General features: G+C 39.4%; 1 protein-coding gene across 1 annotated transcript in view; it reads left to right on the forward strand.

The window, feature by feature from the left end:
* mrpl23 (mitochondrial ribosomal protein L23) overlaps positions 1–24,724 on the forward strand; it is a 50,525-nt gene that overhangs the window by 10,087 nt on the left and 15,714 nt on the right. The window contains exons 3-4 of the mRNA XM_077518018.1: positions 4,010–4,092; positions 12,106–12,179. Coding sequence (XP_077374144.1) covers positions 4,010–4,092; positions 12,106–12,179 — 157 coding nt within the window. The remainder of the gene's footprint in view (positions 1–4,009; positions 4,093–12,105; positions 12,180–24,724) is intronic.

Raw genomic sequence — 24,724 nt, forward strand, 5'->3', positions numbered from 1 at the left:
TATGGATGCACCAAAGCATTTTTTAGGATTCTTATTCAAATAAATGAGAAAAGGATTTTTTGATTTAGCCTCTGATGTGTACATGTTTTCTATGTGCATTTTTCTGCTTAGACGTGGCAGCAGCATGGAAACCTTCAGGTCGGAATTAAAATTGAATGCCTGATTTGGGACTCATTGCCAACTCATGCCCTTTGTTTAAGAGGAAGTATACTTGTTACCACAGGTATACTTGTCCTCACGTTGTGTTTTCTGACTTTGTACTTTATGCCAATATTTTTAAAGCCCTTTGAGATATATTAGAGTGCATCTTCGGCAGTTCGGTTTACGTTAAACTTGCCAAGATATAGTCCATCTCATTATTGTGACTTGTACTGTCCACGCTTTGATCTATTTCTTTTCTTTTGTCAGAGCAAACCCCAAACAATAAATGTTATCCTTCACACGCTGCTTTTATATTCTCAACTTCTCAGCTGTCCTTTCTCTTGTCAAGTCTCAGGTTCCTCAGTGGGTGTCCCTCTAGACAAAGTCCTCTATTATCAGCTTCATACTTAGCGTTGAGCAATTTCTGTGTACGTATTGTCTGTTAGATGGGAATGTTGAGCTAGTGAGTGTGCTTATCTCCACCTAAACCCGACAAGAGGGTGGAATGACAATGAGTAGCGGCTTATTTGGCCTTTCATCTGTGCAGGAAACAACTCTCCTGTTTCATTCTCAACACTGAACCACTGTGACGTGATTTGCTTTAATATTAGTGTGTTTGCATTTATGATATTGAATTTGACAGCGTATTTAGAGTTCACTTAAGTATGTTTGAGTTAGATGTTTACATTAACACATTATTCATTATTACAGAAATATGTAGTGACATGACTGAAATATCTAAGATGTCACTATCTACATACTTTTTTAATCTGAATATATTCAGAAAGTAGATTTCCAAATTGGTTATGCCACATCACATTTTGATATTCATTTAAAAGAGACTCATGATGACAATAACTGCCAGCAAGCTGAATTCTCGCGGTATTTGTGAGTTCACAAACTCCGGAGTATACATCTTGTACCGCTCCCGGTACTACATTTGTAGCCGACCTTTCTTAGGTCAGACCAATCAGGCGTTGTATAGGGCGGGATGAAACCAATAAGCGGCAATTGGGGGTGGTGGGGACAAACAGATGAATTGACGATGCAATTAATTTCTGTTCTCGCAGAATTGCTTACCATTTCCTTCTTGAATTTGAACAGCGAGATGCGCTTTGTGCATGTTTATCTGGTAAAGATGTTCGATGAATTTTATGTAGTAGTGTAGCGGTTATTTGATATCAGTATCAGTGGCTACTCAAGAGTTGACTATCAGCATTGGTATGAAAAAAACGTGGTATCGAGCATGCCTACTTCTAATCTAAATTTTGGCGTCCCGATTATGAATTGATATACGAGTTGATGATTGGGACTCAAAATGTCAGCACATATAAAATTCTAAAAAAAATAAAACAAATTTTGGGCATGATTTTTGTTGATTAGTAATAGTTTAAAATGTATGGAATTGTATTAAAATGTATGGAATTGTAATTGCTGCTTATAATTTGGCTTAATAGTAATATTTTGGAATTATTACAGTCCATGCCATATTTATACATGTATCAGCTTGTTAAAACAAGACAGTTTAATGCTTTATATAAATGGCAAATTAATAAGGAACCCAGTAAAGGTTAGCATGTAGGCATGGCCCTCCACAACTGTTCAGTTTCTCACGTGGCACCTAAGGAAAATTAATCTCCCAACCTTGGTCCTGTTTGGTCGGATTTGGCAGGCTATAGTCATCAAATGCCATTTATGCTATACTATGCCCTTTCACCTACCTTGTACTGTTGGAACACTGGTGTAATTAGACCACCTTGAACTACTTGGAACTGATACTCTTAATCTTCTTGGCTCAATGTAAGTCCACCCGTCCACCTTTTAGAAACACTCAGAAGATTGAAAGGTCACAGTAGTGGATGAATTTCATCTGGGATGTCTGTCAAAAGAATGCAGGTTAATCTGTATGTATGACAGAACCGTGGAACAAACAAAAAACAATCTACGCTAATTTCCCAAATACTGTTAAATAGTGTCACATGGCTGAGTGTCTGTATTTAATCAATGAGCTGTCTACTTTGCACTACCGAATATTCAGTATAAGAGCAACATAACCCTCATCCATCCATCCATTTTCTTGACCACTTATTCCTCATAAAGGTCGTGGGGATGCTGGAGCCTATCTCAGCTGGCTTTGGGCAATAGCGGGGTACACCCTGGACTGGTTGCCAGCCAATCGCAGGGCAAGCAACATAACCATTTTCCACAATATAAAACCGTTCCTAACTGTCTAACTCTCAATAACGCCCAATTCACACTGACTGCGGAACGGACGCGGTGCTTTGCCATCACGTGTGTTTTGTGAGCTGTCCGTGTCCGGAAATCTGCACCCGCCAGACCACAAGATCACGGGGGTTCACGCTGGAGAATTGAGTTCACGCGATAACAACCGTGGATATAGAGTCCTATTTGTAAACAATAGTCACGCTTGCCTGTTGTCACATCGATATGCATTTTAGGCATTATTTCTGGGTCTTCTACCATGGGTAAGTAGGTTTTGTGTCTAAATAGTGTTATTTTGCCATGTTTAATTTATTCTGAGCTCGTTTTTTGGTCTTTTAAATGTCCGACTCATGTCATGCTATGTTAGCCAGCTTTTCTCCCCCCAAAAAATGAGTTTGCAAACGGTTTTATTTTGAAATATACCGGATTTACCTTGATGCCGACGCCTGACTTCCTGTCTGGCTGGTGTGATTTCTTCAGCTTCATGAAAATCTTCATGCGGAATCCGAAAAAAATAGAGCACTTGCAGAAACCTTCCGCATCACCGCATCCGTTCCGCACCGCATACGCACCGCACTGCAGCTGGTGTGAATTTACATGCAGACTCGAATGCTTTCTATTCTTGCGCCGTCCGCACAGCTGCCGTGCAGAAAATGCACAGCGTCCGTTCCGCAGTCAGTGTGAATTGGGCATGACATGTTTATGACATACCGTGCTTGCGTAAAATACCCCCAGGATAAAGAATGTAAGTTTGAAAGAATGGTATGGTATCTTTTGTATGGCACATGCGGTGGGGTTCTTGAATCTGAATTGCAATGAGACATTTCATTGGCATGCCATATACAGTAGGCCATTTCAGTTGTCGGCCAAAATACAGTATGCCATTATAGTTGAAAAGGCAGATGTTGTCTTGAATGGAACACACATTACCTAATCATGAGTTTGAAGGAGTCTTTGTGTTCACAGAATCAATGTGTTTTTTTTGTTTTGGTTTCTTGCCTCACCTAATATTGTTCCAACATTTTAAGATATTGCGTTGTATACTTGTGAAATTCAGGCATACACATTATCCCACTCAATCAAAGAAGCGTGTAATGTGATAGAAGACGCCATATCCAAGGTACTTATGTTAGACCACAGCGTCACTATAAAGCACTTTGTCAGACGCATTTGGGAAGTGCTCTCTACCAGGCTAATCAAATTCACTAAATTGATTAGCAGTTAAAAGCCTTTCTTCCTCTGGTCAAAGCAGTACGTTTCAAATGTTGCCCAGTGGGCTAGCTGGAGCTTGAATGGTCCAGCAGCAGATTGGCTGGTGCCAGGCCTGCTTCCTGTATAGGATTTCACTGCGCTCGATCAATACACACAGAGAGCTAATTGGGTGAAGACTGACACTCAAATTTCTATTCTCTTGGCTTTTTATGCCACAAAGGGATAAATTCAGAATTATAGTGTGTTTGTTGTAGTGCTTTCTTTTCAGTTCTACATTTTAAGGAAGTATAAGTCACTGAGCCTCATTTATTTCTATCCAGAAACATAAACCTGTACCATTGCTAAAAATGCCTTGTATAACTCCAATTTTCTTCTCCCTCCCGGAATCTACCTGTGGGGTTTTCTCCCCTTTGTTGGACTGACGTGTGGTCAGAATGACAAAGTATGATGTCAGAAACTACCTGGAGAAGATATACAATGTTCCAGTGGGAGAGGTCCGCACCAGGATACAGTTTGGTGAGTGTCTTTCCACTTTGTCCAAGCCTAATACATCCCAGACATTTACATAACTAATTAAGTAGTTTTTTTTTTTTTTTGACATCATTCTGACAGTTTCAACACAGCACCTTACAACACAGCATATATTCATTACATGCAAAAAGAAAAAGGGCAGATGGGATGAAGCTGAAGTTTATTAATCCTCGTCCCCAGAATACATTTAAGACGCATAAATATCAAAATGTTGATTCATACATTGTTATAAAACACACTGCGGCACATCGTTGTCGTCGGTATTGATTATCTCAGTTTGAAAAGATATTCTACAAATATTGCATATGGTGAACATTTTGTTGTTGAAATGTGCATACCTCAAAATGAAACACCGTCCATCAGAGTGCCGTAAAGCGTACACTCACTATATTTCCGGTTGCACATGCGAGGAACCAGTTGGGCAAGTGGAACTGATGGCGTACTGACAGCCAGCTGACCGCGCTCTCTGGTCTGACGCATTGGGTTTTGTGTCGAGTGGTATGACGTCACAGACAGTCAAAGTGTGGTTGGAGATGTTCAGACTGAGACACAGCCTGTCCAAATCGGATATGAAACAAGCTCTCATGTGGTTTCAGTCCGTCTCACAGAATCTGATTTCATGTGCTATTCAGACTACAAAAAAAGCCATCCAGTTTCACTCCTAAAAATTGAATTTTGGCTGGCAGTATGAACAAGGCCTTTTTGTAATGAGTGATACTTTGGTTTTGACATTGATGGGAAACTAAAACTCTACTAAATGTTTATATTTAAAGACTCAGAACTGTTATTGGGATTACAGCTGTAGTAAACAAAAGCTGTATTTAAACAAAAATTAAAATACATATATTACACACAGGGCTCTTATTAACTTTTTTGATGACCAGCCAACGTGGCTGGTGACTCTCTAAAGTTAGCTAAACACAATTTCCAGTAGCCTTTTTTTTCCCCAGTGAAAATGTTCTCAGATTTTTTTTTTCTTTTTGAAGCCTCTTAACATAAAGAAACAACAGTATGTCTATGGTAGCATTGCTATTTTAAGAGATTGATGTAGGCCTAAGCTAGAGATATGCATTTCAGTTCTGGTGGCGATTGGTCGTAGTTAACACGTTAAGATTTATATAGTGGGCGACTGGGTGTCTATGGGTAGGAAGACTGAATGCCAATCCAAAATACTGTGGCGATTGTTTTTACATTTTCAGAGGTTGAACTCTGCATACGACTCTAACTTAGGCCTACATCAATGTCTTAAAATAACAATATGATCGGTTTGTTTACGATTGGTCGTATTTTTCTGAAATTAAGCCACATACGAGCTCCTCCCACCCTCCCCCACAGTCTCTCATAAGGTACGAAGGTAACCGCTAACTCTATTGGCCTAATTCATAGTAAGAATATAGAGAACCTTATTTAAGTATTATAGTCTGTTTTTAATGATGATGATGATGGCATGTGTTGCGTGTTTGTGTTTTTGTACGTGTGTTATAATCTTGGTATAAATTGATGAAGTTCACGGTGAGGGCTCGTTTGCTTGCAGCATCCCATCGATCAAAAACACAGATTCCCTCATAGGAGGTGGCGTAAAGTTAATCCAAGGAAAAAGGCTTGGAACAGCTTTGGGTTTCAGGTATCTGACATTTTAGCCCCAACACAAAATCCTTTGAGTTGAAATGCTACTCTAGACTTGCTGCCCTTTGCTGATAAAATGTGGTCTTTAATCCCACCGAAATCGCTCGAATCCACTTCAGTTTTAGTTCAGTGTCGCAGGGAAATGAATGAAATTAAAGGTAAGGCTGCTTTAAGAAGTTTAAAACGCAGGAAGAGCATCTCTGTACAGTAAATTTTTTGTCCGCAGAATTGTTCAGATGCTGTGAACGACACCGGAATTTGATGCGCACACCGATCACTTAACTTTCGTGTTTTGTGAAAAAGGTCTATGCCTCTCGCATTACCAGCCAAATTGGCTAGTAAATATTTATGACCACTCGCCCAAATGAATTTTAACATTTATTTGGTGGGTGTTAACTTCGAGCCCTAAAGTAATAGTATGTATAAGCTATAAACAGATAAAGCAGCTGAAATAAATATTGAACACGTTATAATTTTTGTGAGTGAATACATTTCCAAAGGTGCTATTTATATGAAATTTTCACCATATTTTGGCAACAATCAAATTAATCCATGCATGCAAAGAAAGAAGTAATGACATCAAAAAAATATTTGTGTGTAATAATGTGAAATGAAACAGGGAAAAAGTAATGAACATGTGAAGAAAGGGAAGTGCATAAAGGTATGGAAAACTAAGACACCTAAAAATTATCAATAATCAAACAACAATCCAGCTCCTTGTCAGTGCAAACGAATATCAGCTGGATCAATCTTAAATGATGGCTGCCAAGGTGTGAGCCAAGACACCTCTTGATGGGTAAGAGCAAAGAGCTGTCTCAAGGCTCCCGCAAACTAATTGTTGCCAAATATAGCGATGACCTTGGTTACAGGCGCATATGCTTCTGAATGTTTCTGCGCTTCTGAATGTTCCTGTGAGCATGGTTGGAGCGATAATTCGTCAGTTGAAAGCCAAGCAAACTACCATGAATTTGCCTCGACGAGGTGCTGCTTGTAAGATTTTTGACAGAGTGCAAAGAATAATCAGAAGAGTTGTCCAAGAGCCAAGAACCACTTGTGGAGAGTTTCAAAAAGACCTGGGGTCCATTTCACAAAGCAGGTTCAACAAACACTGAGTGAGACCAACCCTGAACAGGGAGTTGATAAACCCTGAGATAGGAAACTGCGTTTTCGGTTCCAGTACAGCTAATTTGAGCTCGTTTGATCAATGCAGAAAAGTTTCATCTGGACGGCACTGCCCTCTGCTTCCACGTTTTTACCCCTCTCAACTGGAAATCTTAATATAATGATATGGCAAGTTTGAACATGTCTTTAGAAAAAAGTGCAACACCGCAGCAGATGAGATGAAATGTATTAGAAAAAAAAAAACGGAGCGCAACACAATATATGCTGGGATGTGAGCGCATGACTATAGCTAGTAATGAATGATGCAAAAGGACGGATTAAGTTGTTTATGTAGATGATGGACTGTAATGTAAAACAGTACCATTCAAAAAGGTAACGTCTGGAAATGCCAGAACATCTATGCGCAGCCTGATAACCATTTCACCACGAATATATAATTCCCTGCGCCGTAATGCTGCCTGCACACTCTAAAAAGAGTCAGGTTTTAAAAATGGTTATTGCCTGCATGTAAACACAGTCATTGCTATTTTGTTGGAATTGTTCACATTTTAAATCTCGGTCCCCACCCTTATGGTTCCTCGCCCGCTGACCTGAAGAAGAAGCGACTGATGGAGAAGTGAGCAGTACTGCGCACACACGGTGCACCTGGTGCCGACCGATCCCAAGTGTAACTTGGTACATTGTAAACTAAATGAAGAGTCCCCTCAGTTCAACACTTAGAGCACAATAAGATGATACTGTGCAAAGAAGATGGCATGGGAAATACAAGTTAACGGAGCACTACAAGCCGCTTCAGCATACGCTGAGCTTCAGTGTCATCATCGGCTGAGTTAAACAATCAAATGCAACATCTATTGCTATTAAAAAATGGCTGGTGGAAATTATGGTTTGTTGGTAAGTTTAGAGAGTCGTCAGCCATATTGGCTGGTGATTAAAAAAGTTTATTTAGAAACCTGGTTACACCCATCCGGCTAGCTGAAGCTAGCGACATGAGACAAACCCCTATTCAGCCTCTTTATCCAGTGAAACGTGTGCTCGTCATTGGTTTTCCTTGTGTAATTGTAACTGTACTGTTCTTGTTGGGTTGTTTCAGTAACAAAAGTATTTTGGTCAAAAACTGAAAATGCACTTTTGGCCATTTCTGGAATCCATGATTTAGGAATGTGTACCGTCTGAAGGTGGTCTGACACAGCAGCGTAAAAGCCATCAAACCACCGTTAATTTTGCACCCTGAAAAATCTAGGCAATATTCTGGAAGGAACTGAGTCACCCTTGATTGTGTGGTTGTCCTTCTGGCACTTAGTCCCATCTTTTCAGAGAATTTCTCGGGCACCTCTAGGAATAGTCCTTGTTGATCCAAAGTTCTGCCATTTAAGAATTATAGAGCCCACTGTGCTCTTAGGAGCATGAGTAAGTACAGCAGATAATTATTTGTAACCTTGCCCAATTCTGTGCTTTGCCACAATACTGTCTCTGATGCAGTCTCTTGAACCCCATGGATTTTTTTTTAGATTATATACTTTGTCAGCCTTTCCAAGTCATGTCATTGAACACAGATGGATTTGCATCACATACATTACTAATGGTTTATACTGTATGTTTGCGTGTATATACTGTGTTTGTATATTAACAATTATTGGGAGAATGGAAGATCTATTCTAACATTGAATAAAATAAAAACAATATAAACTGATTCGAAATCCTCCCGTGTCATCGTCAATTGTGTCATTTATTTAATAAGTCATAAATGCTCGAATAAAATTCCAAGGCATGCTACGGGGCACATGTCACCCTCTCGTTTATATTCTGATACATTTCATCGGCTAAGAGACCAAGAATTGGTCAAAAAAAAAAAAAAAAAGACTTATCTGCTCTCCCGGCTTTCAAGGGAGAAGAGCACAGGCATTCACTGTAGAAACGCATCTGTTCGCTCCCGGCCTAAATGGGTTAATAATGAAAAAATAAATTGCACATTGAGGTCAATGTGCAATTTAAGGCACATTCCCTTCCTTTAAAAATGGAGACTGAATTACAACGTAGCCTTGGTCCAGAATATTGCAAAATAATTACTTACAAGCCCGGCTACTCCAGCCGGCAGATAGACACTCGTTGGTCATGCTAAAAGCTAGCCACTTACGTTGAAGACTTCTCCCGTACCATACAATGGCGGCATAATTAATTAGTGGTTTCTTAGCGCCTTAAATTAGCGATTGAACATGAGTTTGAGATAGTGCTGTGTTGATGTTGTTCAAACTACAATGTCAATCAACCACGATAAACAAACGTCTAGAAGGGAAGTCAAGCTAGCCATCACGCCATGACGTGGGCGAACTTCAAAGTAAAAGTGTACTAAGGCTATTTGCCGTCAATATATTTCTATATTTGGTAAACTTTATTTTGAATTTAGGCTTAGCGTGTTAAGTTGAGTATGTTTCAACTTCCTTGACATGTCAGAATGGTATCGTCTGTGAATGCGCACTTTGTTGTTGTTATTTTTGTTGGACCCATAATTTTAATGTTTACCCAAGTGTCAGCCAGAACCTTTCTGGGATTTTAAGACAGCCAATTGTCATTGTACTTTGGAATTGCAAATGTAAAGGATACTTGATTGCTTTGAATTCATTTGGACAGAATGTTTACTGGTAAAGGCTACTTTTATCACTATCCTGCGAACATGGAGGTCTCAGAGAAAGCGTTGCTGGGGTGGGTCCGCACCTAATGACGTCATAGAGTGAGCACCCGCTCGTTTTTTCGGGAAGGGCTGGTGCTTGGAGAGTAGAATGACCTAGATTTTCTCATAGAGGGGCGAATGGAGGAAAACACCACTTCGGTGATGCTTTTGGTGAGGAATTAGCATTTTAACATGGCTAAAAGCTCCAAAAAGTAGATTTTTTCACATTACTGTCCCTTTAAAGTTTGGCAAAAAGGAGAGCCCCTTGGGAGGTGTGTAGGCGAAAACAAGGGCTGGTGCATTTGCAGTGGTGGCAAGAGACGAAAGGGGCCTTTCGGGCCTCTGTGATCCTTATAGTGCGTCAGAGAAGGTATCACTGTCTAGTTGAGAGTTCCACTCCACTGGCAGCAGAAAGACAGGATGAAGCAAAAAAGAGTGAGGGGCGCAAACGACCCTTTCTTTCCTCTATGGGTAGCAGGGGTATTTTGGAAGGAGTTGCCATGGATACCCTTCTGGTTTGGGATTTGTAATGTGATATCTGGCTGCCAAACCACAATCTCTAAGTGGGAGAAAGTGGGAGTGGTTGCATTTCTATGAAAGCGTTGCCTCTGTTTCTGTATATGTTTGGAAAGGATTACCTGTAGTTGAAATGTTTCTCCAACATGCTTACGTGTGTCTTTGGATCCACTGGGTCGTTATTTTATTGTTTATGGAGAGACAGGTCAGTGTCTTGTAAAGGTAGTCATATTTCCCTGCGGATTTTCTCAGCAACGTGACCGCAAACACGCATAGAGCCACACACATCTTACCTCTGTCTCCCACTCACACAGGGACCTCAAGTTGGCTTGGAGAAGGGAGGGTTATTAGCATTTTACAACATTGCTTACGGCTTTCCCTGAGCATTGGGCTGCCATTCTCATGATTACTAGCTACATGTACCAAACACACACATACACACAAGTTGAATGTTTGTTTTTTTATGTTATAATATATAACGGTTACCTTGGCAACATCATTGACAACAACCGGCTTTTGACTTGACCAACAGCGAAGTTGTCAAAAGGATTTAAGCATTTTGATGACCTGGTCATTGGCATGTCATACATATTGGTAGATGAGTTACTCCTGAACTCTTTTTGTCCTCTGCTTACTGTACTAAGTTTATGAAAGAAATGACATTTTGAAATGACATTTTGATTTATGCATATGATGCAAGGCTGCCCGTCTGACAATTCTGCTCCCCGCCTTACCACACACACACAGACACGCATGCACACCCATGCACACTTTCACTCCCCAAGTCCCCCGTCCTCCCTCCACTTGGTGAGATCTGACAAGAAAGAACATGATGTCATTATGATCTCCAGCTGGGGAAGTGGTTACCAGCATTCCCTAGTTAACAAGATCACTATCTTGTTTTTCCACCTATATGCAAACTATGCTTGAGCAGAAAGTTAATCAACACATTGTCTTGTTATTCCGAGAAGCCTGGAAGAAAGCTTGATAATAATGGCTCTTGCCGTGCTTGTCACAATTTGACAAATTTTAAGCTAAGATTTTCACTAACTGCAAATGGATGTCGGCTTGAAATTTCTGTTATCGGTTTCCTTGACTACTAATAATCGGTATCGGCATCAGCCTTGAATAAACACATTGGTCTATCACTAAAAAATATAGTCTCCATTTCGTCTGATTTGGCATTTGTTTATTTAGCATCATGACTAAAGTATATAATGTATTGTGCTTTGTGATTGAGAGTTCATAGGTATTTGTTACAAGGGCTGCTATTGATTCAATTTCGATTCACAAGAGTTCAATTTGATTTAGATTTTTTTCCTGATTCGATTCACTTCAATTCAATCCAATATTGATTAATTCTAGAACATAAATTCTTCTTAAATATCAAGGACACAATAACAACTCCAGAAATATTAAATTCAAATTGAAATTTTACGCAGGCAGTAACTGCTCAAATGATTTATTAATTAAAGTAACACATGCTATAATCACTTCAGTGTTACACAAACATTGACATCAGCAACGATTAGATGAAAATATTGTGATAATTCTAATTAAATAATTGTAAATGTAAATTAAAACGATTCTGAATGTTTTAAATTCATGTGCACAGTAAATTTCAAGAAAGCAGTAAGCTACAACATAAGTTGGCCTTTAAAATTTTATTTGCTTATGAATTTATGGGAAAAAGCTGTATTAAAATAATCGATTCATGGTTTTATGAATAGATATCGGGCTTGAAAAGGAAAATCGATTTGATATCGATGAATCCATTTGTTACTAAAAAAATACCATATTTTTCATAGGAACCTAAACAATGGGTTTTCTGTAGCATGTATGCAAGAAAGATCAAATAATCACGGTTTCTTAGTCTGAATAACATAAATCTTGCTTGCAGTTCAGTTTTCTTTAAATGTATTTTAAAAGTCTGTTTTCAGTTGGCATTTTATCAGCGATTAGATTTTTCTTAAGTCATGTACATGTAATCACTGTCTCAATTCATCTTTGCATTCTGTAACGACTACACTTGTAAGTAATTCAAACTGTTCTTTATTTGCCAGGTTCCAACAAGAAGAGGAATCACCTTAACCAGAGGGTGAAGCAGCCTGACTATAAAGTAGCGTATGTTCAGCTGGTAAGAAGACATGTCAGCTTCTTCCCTGTCTGTGTGTTGTTTAGGGAGAATGAGCTCGTTGACACCTGTCTTGTTTACAGCAGTAAAAAGTTAATATTTTGTGCAGAATGAATGTGATAATTTCATTATTTTAATAATGATTTTATAATTTTGACTTTTTGTTGGGTAAAAAATGCATTGAAAAGGACCTTGAAAAAAATAATCACATATAATATCGGAATTCCAATTTTGGGGGGGAAAAAAATTGCAATTAGATTATTTTCCATAATCTTCTGTCCCGAAATGGATGATCATGAAAATAGTTAAATTGAACAATGTTGATGCATAATTGAAGCAAGCATGAATCTTTCAAAAGCAGACATCCTCTGTTCTGTCACATAAGAAGTACATAGTATGAAATTCCCAGCAGAGTTAAAAGCCGAGATCAGTGGTGTCCAAACTACGGCCCGCCGTCCATTTTTCAGTGGCCTGCGACATATGCTAAAAATGGCATTTGACTCAGTTCAAATAAAATAAACAAAACAAAAATGTTTGGAGATGGTCAAAATAAGAAGGGAGGGTATCTGCCATTAAAGGTTATTTCAGTTAACTAAAACTAATGAAACAAATACAACTAAAATTCAAAAAACAATATTGTTACCGAAATAAAATAAAAACGAAAATGCTTTTAAAAAAACGAAAACTAACTGAAACTACATTTTATGTTTACAAAACTAACTAAAACTAACTATAATTACAGCAAACATGTTCTTCCTTTTAGTCTTTGGTAATTAATTTAATGCATGAGCCTTTGGGGATGATTTTTAGTCGATTTATTTTGACATAAACTGGAATAATAATAACTTTCCAATAGTACTGTATATCCGCGTTCGTCACTTCCTCTTCTTGCCCTGTGCGCTGATTCACTAGCTAACAGCCAATCACAGTAATCAAATGCCACGACGCCGATTCAACATGGCGAATTTGTTGGAAACAAATTACATAGTCCAACTTGATCCTACTTTACTACTGTAATGTATATACTGATCAGACGGTGCGTGCCGTCGGCCCAACGCTGTGCGACTCCCGACGTCTGATTGGTGTATCTCGGCCTTAAGTGTTCCATGAAGGAACAGAAGGAACTTCCTTCTGTCTCACCCTTCAATGTGTGTCTCAGTCATTCATGTCCTAGGCCTAGAGGATGCGTTTGCCTTTTTAGTGTCAATTACTTTATAATTACAGTCGTGCTCACTTGATGGTGAACAACATCCATAAATGTCAAACTGGCAGGTTAAAATTGCTTAATCTTATAGATATACAGAGTCAATTTCTTTGGATAGTTTTCATAAAACATGCTTCCTTTTACATCCTCAGCTACCCCTTACATTCTCACTCTCACTTTCGCACGTGTGCACACGCACACACATGCATGCACATGCATAAAAAAATCTCTTTTGCAGCAGTTGGTACAAAACAAGTTTGTTCATAATTGACTCCACATGTGGGAGAATGTTCTGTAGGTCGCGATGCTCACACCGAGGCCCCCCATTTTACCCTCATCCTTCCCTCCATCAGCTAATATTGCAGCTGTCATGCATCCGCCCCCCCCCCCCCCCTCCTCCTCGTTCCCCCACCCCCCCTCTCCTTTCATTCCTTACTCTTGGTTTGTGGTTGAGGGGAGGCCTCCTGTTAGCGGAGTTCCGTGACGAACATTTTCCTCCGTCTAAGGGGGTGACCCAACTATTGGGTAAAGACCCTCTGCGCGTATTTGCTTGAGTGTTGGCTGTGTGTGCACATGCGTGCAGTGGGCATTGGAGTTAAATGAGGCCATGATGGAGTCATGCCAGATGGTGGAGGTCCAGAGACGGGGCAAAGTTATCAGGCAGGGGCTGTTTGTGTGTTAGAGAATGGAGGTGCTAGTGCTGGGATGGGCAAAAACAGTGCTTGAGCAATGAACTATCTTTTGTCAATCCGATTGTTTTTAGGTCTGGCTGCACTTCACAGGGACTGATGTGTCAGAGTGAAACTGGTTTCATGCATAGCTTATGGCTACGCTCGGAGGAACAGTTTTTGAAAAATCTTTGCAGTCAGCTCACACATTTCCGTCTGTTTGATTCTTCAAGAAAATCCAATTTGACGGTGCACTTTTTGACCCCATTTTCTTGTCAAATAGCTTTTTTTTTTTTTTTTTAGTGCTCTTTGAAAATGTTGTTTTATAATATCGATGTGACTCATTGTCAGGACTAGATTGCATTTATTTTATAAATCCTAGTTTAAAGGTGTTGATTGACTAACATATAGTATATAATTTATTTCTAAATTTTGTTTTGTGCATGTCTGACATTTCTCCTCTCATCACTGAAGAACATTCCTTTAGAGTTTGTTTACATCCATCCATCCATCCATCCATCTTCTTAACCGCTTGCTCCACACAAGGGTCGCAGGGGTGCTGGAGCCTATCCCAGCTGGCCTCAAGCAGTAGGCGGGGTACACCCTGAACTCGTTGCCAGCCAATCGCAGGAGTTTGTTTACATAAAACAAACAAACAAACAAACAAACAAAACGTGTTCTGTCAACTTTGAGTGTATTTTACATTTTGAATGTATGTCATAGTTTTCTTTCTGGAAAAGTATTCATGATAATCAATAGTACATGTAACAATTTTGGTTTGGCTCTCAAAGGGTCACCTGAGGTTGTTGCTTTGTCTGGATGAACTCAGAGCAGCAGTCACCAAAATGGTGCCCGCCGGGCACAGGGAAGCCCCCAAGAGACACATCATTCGCCCACCGGCCTGTTTTAGAAATTGCTGTATTCTATATACTGAATACACTATATTAGCATACTTTTGACCTTTTGACGTCTTTGGATTTGTGCTTTTTGCACAATTTTGTGTTAATCAATCTCCACTCTAAAACAGTTCCAGACAAACTTCTGTGAAAATTGTACCGTACCACCAGGCACTTATTCATGTGTTTCGTGACTACATTTCAGGAGAGCTCAGCGGTGAGCATGATTTCTCCGTTATTACTCTTCGTCCACCTCTACTTGGAGTAAGCAATACTTTGCAATGCTACTTATTTGTCACCTGGAGGCAAGGATTACTGACTTAGGAATGGCTCTTCCCTGTGGAAGGACAGTGTTTAGCCACGTGAGCCATCCAAACGCAGCTCGTGTGTAGCTGATGTGTAGCAACATAGCATAGAGCATTCCTGCTTTACTTACGGAGTAGCGGTAAATGCGTTTTTTTGTTTTTTTTTTGTTTTGTTTTGTTTTTTTAAACAGTCGAAGGAGGTTACATTTATGTTTGGTTTTTTACAGATTTTTTTTTCTCACTCTCCTTGGACTTGCAGCAGTATGCAAGTGCTGTACACTTTCCTGGTTGCCAGCTGCACCACTTAAGTGAGCTGAGTGATGAGAGTGCATGTAGAAAGATCCGGGAGAGTGATGCTCTGAATATATGAATGGGATGTTGGATGGCTCCCTGCATTTCTGAATGATTTCTGAATGATGAAATGCCAATCATCAGGTTCCCAAAGGAGGGTGAGATCATATACAGTGGGTATATAAAGTCTCAACACTATTGTTTAATTCCCATTTTTTGTTGATAAATCCTTCCAAAGATATTCCAATATAAATGAACCTATAAATGTAGTTCAACTCAACTAGAGAAGGCGATTTTTCGAGTAATTGCGTATTAAGGCTTGAAATGCTGTTTTAAAAAAAAAATATGGAAGCATGTCACATAATGTGGACTGCTTGAGAATCATATGGATTGATACGTAATGATGTTGAAGGGTATGAAATGATGTGAAATTAAAGTATACTGAATATAACGGAATTATATTGAATGATGCTTAATTATATTAAAGGGATAGTGCAGGATTTTTTACATGAATCTGTATGGCATCTGCACCTATAGTGGTGTGCAATCAGCACTGACTTACCCCAGACAGCGTCCTGTGACCTGAGATATGGTCCAGTTTAGATCGAGACAAAAGTAGACCGGCAAGTTGGCTGGGGTCACAGAAATGCGTTTTTCTTCTAAAAACAATGTCTGTTCAAAAGACCGCAAACTAGAAATAAGCCAGACTCCGCCTGGCCTATTTTTCTATCAAATAATAATATATAATTTTTTACCTTTTTATGTTGTATTTTGAAATTTTGATAATGAATGATTTTTTTTTTTTTTAATTTGGAACGGTTTGAATGGGTAAAAAAATATGCAAATTGGATTGGGGGGGGGGGGGGGGGGGTCTTATTTTTTTGCTTTTATTTTGCAATTTTGAAAATATATTTAGTGATAATGGATGAGCTGAGCAGGTTAAAGTTAAAAAATGGGGATGTTCGATGTAATGAAAAAATTAAAATCTTAATTTTTGGACTATTTTGAAATTGACAAAGAATTTTGTGTAGGGATGAGCTCAAGAGTTTGAAGTTGAATGGGTGAAAAAGAGAAAAACATTGAAGGGTAAAAAGCCCACAAAAATATATCATATCATTTTACCTTTTATTATAAAGTTTTGATAATGAATTATTGGTAGGGATAAGATGAACAGTAAAGCCACTCCTTCCAAGGAAGGGTGGGTTCTTCTCTCAACTGCTGTTTTGTCCACAACCAACAGTCAGGACTGGTCCCCCCCACTTGAAGGCTACCAGAAACCAATCTGTCTTGAATTTTCTCATTCTGCCACACCAGCTTTTGCTTCTTTCCTGCTAGGCGGGTGACATTCAGCCAGCATTTGTAGCTGGTGATCGGACTGCCAAGGTCTCTGCCTTTGGCTGCCACCCAGCTCATTTTGCATCCAATCCCATTAACCCCTCCCACAGACGGTAGGCTAACGTTGCCTCTTCGAGTTGTGCCCAGTCGGACTCCCTGGGTGCCACCGGCAACCCTGCGTTTGCCATCAAGCGCCACATCTGGATGAGGGAAATTTGTTTTACTTGTCACTGGGGTTCATTTGAGCTTTACTTTGTCTGGTCTCTTTCATCAGTACCCGTTTGTCCAGGGTGACCCTGCCAGAGGCATAAAGTCCCAAATAACTTTGCTTCTCAGAACACCCTTGCACCGCAAGAAGTTGACGGTGCATAGCGAGATCAGATGCACAGAGCATTTGATTTGCAATTAATACGATTTGGCTTCCTAATAGCACTGTCAATGGCATCATAAATTTTCTTTGGAGCCATTCTTATAGCTAACTTACTTTACATCCAACTGCAAAGATAGCTGAAATATGTGAGACACGAAGGTAAAGGCATTGAAGATGTATAGGAGAAAGCACAACTGTGCAATATTTCGGCGAAAATCTTGAAGCAAGGTTGGGTTTTATTGTGTCAACCTTTTCCTAAACAAGTATTTCAAACATTTTCTCTTCCTCTCCCTAATCAAGAGGTGCAGGTTTAGCTGACAGCCCCAACACGAGCCTCAAAATTGGTGATGAAATTTGTGTATGGAAAGGAATCTCAGACATTTTCCTCATGTTGTTTTCAGAGGAGGTCAAGAGGGGAGGAACCATGTTTTGTGTTCTCTGTGTGTTGGGCGGCGCACGGCACATCCAGGCACCTGTGGGATTACTTGCTGCCATGTTACAGAAATTCACACTAGTTCATATTTGCTTGACTGTTGTACTGCACCTAATTGAAAGCAAGCAGAGATGAGATGAACCAAGATGTGTGCCTATCCAGTCCATTGTATTGTAGTGAATCTCATCTTTATCACTCTTACTATCTATCTATCTATCTATCTATCTATCTATCTATCTATCTATCTATCTATCTATCTATCTCTCTCTCTCTCTCTCTCTCTCTCTCTCTCTCTCTCTCTCTCTCTCTATATATATATATATATATATATATATATATATATATATATATATATATATATATATATATATATATATATATATATATATATATATATATATATATATATATGCCTGTTTTCATTTGGTTTTGTTTTTTGGTAGGCCTTTGAATGCACTGGCCACTGTCTGCAGGGCCATAAACTGGAAGCGCCAAACAGATTCTTGTCTGACAAACATGGACCATAAAAAGGACCTGCAGTTGTACAATGGAAATATTTATTTCTTTGTCTTTCTATCATGTTTGAATGAGAAGCAACACAAAAATGGGAACGGAAACTGCCTTACTAAGTATAATAGGAGTGGGAACATGTTCTGACTGACACTAGATGGCAACATTTTGCCTCGTTCCTACAATAACCATTCTTCCGTGCATCCCATATTATTGCCTTTTTGCTGCCTCAAAGTAGATCCTCAGGGTTTTGTGTGGTGGTTGGGGTATGAGACTAATTCAAATTGGCAAATCTGAAATGTCTTGTTAAGGTGCAATCATTGCTGATTTCATGGTCTGTTGCCTAAATATAAATAAATAAATGTATTACTATTAACCCTTGAGACATCTTGGTGGGGGGTGATACAACAACAGCAACAACAATAACAAGGAAAACAAAGAATACAGTAATTGTATAGTGCAGCTACAAAAACACATTTTGGGTTTGATGGAGCAGCAAAGATTTAGTTTTTCCCGCCCAACTTTGACTATTTCATTGATGTGACTGATGTTGATGTTTTTCAATTGGAAACATCCACATTCAGTAAGTGGCCAACTCCTAAATATTATTCACAGTAGAATCTTCCCCTTGACCTTGAAAATCAAGAAGTCTTGTTAACAAAGGTGACTCACACTGAACACATGGACTTTTGAACCCCTTAACTGGGCCCCTTCAAAAACAAGACAAGGGGTTTTCCGTTCGGAAGAATGGATCGCTTTGCTTTTCTGAACCGTTGCATGGATGACAGCAGTTCTTGTGGCCTTCGTAAACAATTTCCTCAAGAATACAGTGCCACTCACTTGTTGATGAGTAACAGCAGACAATGCAAAGGTTTGGACACATAACTGTAGCCTTGTGCCGATGTGTTTATCTGGCTGGGAAGGTGGTGCAGGGAAAGGGGCGCAGGATGTGGGTGTCCAGCCACGATGCTTTCTGTTGCTCATCTCCGGTCTGAGTGAAGCTGCGGCTCTGTGGAGCAGCTGGCTCGACGGGGAAATGTTGCTTATCTGTGAGGAATTTTATTATTTTCAACTATTTGGATTGCTGTGGCTCCCACTCTCATTCCCTCCCTCTTCTTCCTTTTCACCTAGTCACGCAAACACAGGCTTTCCTCGCACAGCCCTCTCTGTCTGCCTGGCTGTCGCGCTGCTTCCTTCCCTTCCCTGGCCTGCCTCACCCTTGCTTATCACATCAATTAACATGTTTAACTTATGCCACTTTGCCCTCAACGCCCTCAACGCCCTCTGTGGTTGGCCCATTTTCACCCGTTAGATTGAGAACTAATTATTTCAAAGTGTGTTTTTTACAATTCTAATTATGTTGCCTTGTTTTTATTCTAATGTATACTGTGTTCCAAATACTTTTGCATGTAAAATTTTAAGTCACATAAATATTTCACTTATTTTTACTGTGAGTGTTTTTGCCTATCACTGGCGTGGGGTCGAAAACCTTGTCACAAATTTGGCAAATTTTATATTTTTAAAAAAATCTATTCTTTTAGTCAGACCATGGGTGTCATTTTTACACATTGTTGACCAATATAAAGTGTTGAAAACGGCTTGTTCTCTTTGATGGTGCAATGTTAATGGTTAAAAAAAAAAAAAGTGATGGTTTTGGCCCGATGCCAGCGATATGTTGTTTCTCTTACTCAGTCACTCATATAACCTCAGACAAATTTGAATGATTTCCCAGGTGAGCTTGATTAATGGAAAATTATTTACAGTGTTTGTTTCACAAAATTAAGTAAGTCATTATTTTTGGAGTAAAAGAATGAGCGCTCTGCTCATGAAAACCGCGGCGTATTCCAATGCAAAGTAATAAATACATACATTGAAAGAAAATACTATTACTCAATTGCGTGACATTCAGAGAGCAAATGAGTTGGTTCAGATTAAAGGGATTATATCACGGTATTTAAAGCCCTTCCGCACTTAACTATAGGCATATAATGATTAAATCTTACCTTTGACACCATAGCGGTGTAATTTTTTTTTAATGAAGTATTAGGTGTTTTGCTAGTTATTTTTCTAACGTGGAAGTAAAATGCCCGGTTCAGTAAAACTTTGCCTCTCCCCGTATGGTTGCCGCGCCCCCTCTCGTCCGAGCCGGCTGCTGCTGGAGCGCTGCCTTTGCTGCAAGCCATCAATTCCTCAATAAACATTTGAAACAAAACGGCTCCTTGCCGCAAAAATCGTAGTGGAGAAAGGGAGGAGAGGGAAAACATAGAGGAAAGAAGAAGAAGAAAAAAAAAGAAAAGTCTGAGTGGGTTGCGAACCGGGGACCTGCTGCTTACAGGGCGAGCACACTAACCACTACACCATTCATGCAGTTAGTGTAGTTTACACAAGTGTCAGCCTCTGAAACTTTCTGAGAATTTAAGACGGTCAATTGTCATTGCACTTTGGCAGTGCAAAACTGAAGGATAATTGTTTGCTTTGGACAGAAGGTTTACTGATTAAGGCTACTTCGGACTACGTGGGTCTGCACCTATTGACATCATAAAGTGAGTACCCGCTCATTTTCTCAGCTTGGGAGGGCCTGGTGCTTGGAGAGCAGAATGACGTAGAATTTCTCATAGCAGGTTGAATGGAGGAAAACACCACTTCAGTGATGTTTTTGGTGAGGAAATAGCATTTTAACATGTTACTGTCCCTTTAAAGGAACACAAGACATGAAAAACTAACCAGTTATTCTGTGAAATGGTTAATTTCAACTCTTCCCTGAAAAAAATGCCAATTTAGAGTGGGCTCAGAAATAAATGAACACTAAGTTTCAAGCAGTTTTAGTAACTTTTTACTATTTTTGATGGTTCAGATGGAATGAGTTCTAGATGACAAAGGCTGCAAGTGCTGAAGTGATGTCTTGGGCTGGAATAGTGGGATGTTATGTGTAGGCCTCTTTAGGGTGACTGTAAAATATTTGGTGTTTCTAACTGACCATTTACTGCCAAGGTATAAAAAGAAAAACTATACCTTCCTAGCTTTGACAAGCCACACCTATTTTCTGGAACGAAATAAATTGGTCAGGTCTGGTTTCAGAGAAGATATCTTATATCAAACAGAGACACTTATGACACCACAAATCATAAGTCATTCACTACTGTCTCTGTTCGAGTAGCCATGTTGAATTTACTCCGTATCCGCCCACCGCTACTGTTTTCTACTACATATGAATATTATAATATTTCGTATGTACGTCCGTGTGTTTTATAATCTTTCACACATACTTCCCGCTTTTATGACATCATTGTCTGCTCTTAGCTCTTTTCACTGCCTGATTGGTCAGGTTTGCCCCACCTCAGAAATGCGCTCGATGCCAACAGTGACCAGACTCATCTGCTGGTTCCAGCGATGAGTCTGGTTTCCAGGCTAATAATACCTTCCACAGTAAAAGTATCATCCTCTGACCTATCCTACCTATTGACAGGCTGTGAAGCATCCTTCAAGGAAGATCAATGAGGGTGGATGGCAGTATTCTGCCACACAGCAATTCTGGGAGGCAATTCTTGCATCTTCAAATAAGAAAGAGTCACAAACAATTCATGAATTTATAAATTCATTTGATAAGATAGTTGTTAAGGTGCTATTTGAACACGTGCTCTGATGTTAAACTGTAACTTGATCCTAAAAATCCTTTTTGATGGGGTTGATGTCGCCATTGAATTTTTCAAATAGCTTCTATTAAATGGCACATGACAGATTAATTTTTCAGATATTTTTTTAAACTGTTTAAGCATTACACTTTATTTTTGGTCTTTTTGGAGAAATTTTTTTAAAATCGTGTGGTGGGAACTGAAAATGGTGAAGTTCAGCAGTTTTAATAATAATTGAGTCTCATTGACTGAAAGAAAATGATAAAGGATGGAAAGTTTGGCATTTGTTGATCTTCTCAGTCATTGTTTAATCTTTATAGAAGTGCCTCACCCTTACATAATTATAAAGTACAAACCTTGTGACTAAATTATAACTGCATATTCCCTATTAATCAAAGTTTGGTCAGGCATTTCAGATTGTCATTGTTTTGAGTCCCTGCTTTCACTTTTCACTTACCATTCTAGTACTGTTTATCTTTGAGAGGAAGGAATGGGCCTATACTTTAATTAGTGTGTTTATATTTTGTAAATAAGTGTGTGGAAGCAAGCTGGTGCCGAGTCCAATAAACTTAGTTGCTTTTCCTGGCAATCAGGCTTTGCTGAAAGTGCTCATTTTCCTTTGTGCCGTCTGATTTGGGAAAACTCGCCGTATGTAGTTGTATGTAGGTTTCAGAAGAACTTCATGGAAAGCAAGCATAAATAATGAGAAACCGTCTTCACCGTGCACTTTGAAATGTCTACTGCAGAGCTTGTTTTGAATGGTTTCAGTTCTCACACCTATTTTACGACATCTGTGCTGTGATTTATTGTCATAGCCAATCACCAATAGCATTGGGGTGATATGGCCCAAAATGCACATCACGGTATAAATTGCATCTCTTCACGGTAACTATATATGTCATGATAAAATTAAGGGGAGGAAATATTTTGAATTCTATAATAATTGAATAAACCGGATGGATGTCTGAATAGGTTAGTTATGTGGTCTATTGGAGAAGCCAAATTGATAATAACAACAATAAGACAAATATGATTTAGTAGGGGTGTGAATTGCCTAGTACCTGACGATTCGATCCGTATCACGATTCATAGGTCACGATTCGATTCGATACCGATTAATCCCGATATGAATTTACAAGCCGATTTGTTGCTTTTTTTTTTTTACTCAAATTTGGAAAATACCATTCAGTAAACTTATACATGTAAACTGTAAGATTTGTATAGAAATGTATTATTTATTGATCTCAAACTTCAGTCTCAGAACTGTGAGCCACTGTATTTAACAAACAGGTTGTAACATTTTTCATGTTTGAACAGCATTGCAATAAAATATTAAGGCTTAATGTTCCATTAATATAACATTCTTCTCCATGCTTAAGGTGTGAAAGTTAGACGTTTTGCGGAATATTTTTCCATCAAAAAAGGATGTTAAAAAATCGATTCGACTGCCTATTGAATCGATTCGAGAATTTCGTGCTGTAGTATCGCGATATATTGCCGAATCGATTTTTTTTTAACACCCCTATGATTTAGGATACCACTTATTGCGCAAATCTCAAGTCGGAATCAAAAGTTAGCAGTCGCTGGTGCAGAATAGTGCATGCAAAAATTAATACTGCTCATATATTAAAAACAGTACAATTGGCTTTTAGTTTAGTTTTCTACAATTCATTCAAATATGTTTCTTTTGACACATGCTACATGTGGTGAATCATATTCGACGAACGTCATGCACCGAATCATATTCTGCATTCGTTGGCGGGTGGGTGTGCACGCTGGCCGGTAACATGCGGCGGTTAGCAGTCATTGGAGGGAGTGGCTAACCATGGCAGGGGGGAAAGAAAGGCCTGGCGGAACTGGAATGTTTATGCGGGGACAATGGTTGTGCAATACACTTGTAGACATCTTCTCAGACATACTATTTTTCTATTTCCTGCATATACTATTGCTGCTGAAATTATGTGAATTTTTATGGGACTGATTAAGGTTCTTATATTGCAAATAATTGATCTGTAATATGCTTTTGACATTATAGGCCCCCTCCTCTTAGCTGGCGTATGTGGTGACGTTTTATTTTTAGCAACCAAACAAAAATATCCAATAAGAGAAATGTGTTTTTCATTAGGTAGTATTAATTATATCCACCATAGAAGGTGAAAGACTTGTTGGCAATTCAAAGGTCCTTATCTCTTAATCCTCTGTTTTGATTTCTCCAAGTGATCCTTACTTTGCCTCTCATCCAGAAGCATCTTCTGGCATCTTCCTCACTTCCAGTTTCCCCTCATTCCCTTCACAAACGTGCATGCTCGTAACCTTTCTTGATTACCCCTGACCTCCTGACCTGTAATGACACAGCTGCCACTTTGATCAGCCAATCAGCATACGGCGCCACCCAGGTTCTGAGTTTGGCCGCCACTGGTCTGATAAAGCCCTCTGATAGGCCCCTGCTGATGTATTTCCTGTTTTGCTATGCGTCTTCGTTTTTTCTTTTCTCCACCAGCTGGCCATGCATTCCTGAGAGTGGGAGGGGGGCAGGAGCATTGCCTGAATGTTTACGTTGCATACGCTTGTAGGGGTGACTGTGTGTGTTTTTGTGCAGGGGTCTTAGTATGTTGTTGTGTGCGTGTGTGCTTGGTAGCCTAGATAGTTGGAGCTGGGGTGCTTGGCGGAGGTGAGTGAAATGGAGAGGGTGGGGCTGTTTACATGAGTAGTTGGGGAATAAATGGGGTACATTGTGGCGGTTGGGGGCGACATAGATGGAAGGGATAATGATAGTGAACAGCTGTTAATGTATGTGTTTATGTGTGCGTCACGGGAGTTCACAAGGTTGAGGTGTGAGTTATAAAAGTGGGCAGTTCATGACTGATTCACCGCTTGTTGTTCATCATGGGAATATTTGGTTGT

The sequence above is a fragment of the Festucalex cinctus genome, chromosome 3 (assembly GCF_051991245.1).
Source record: "Festucalex cinctus isolate MCC-2025b chromosome 3, RoL_Fcin_1.0, whole genome shotgun sequence".
Classification (NCBI taxonomy): Eukaryota; Metazoa; Chordata; class Actinopteri; order Syngnathiformes; family Syngnathidae; genus Festucalex; species Festucalex cinctus.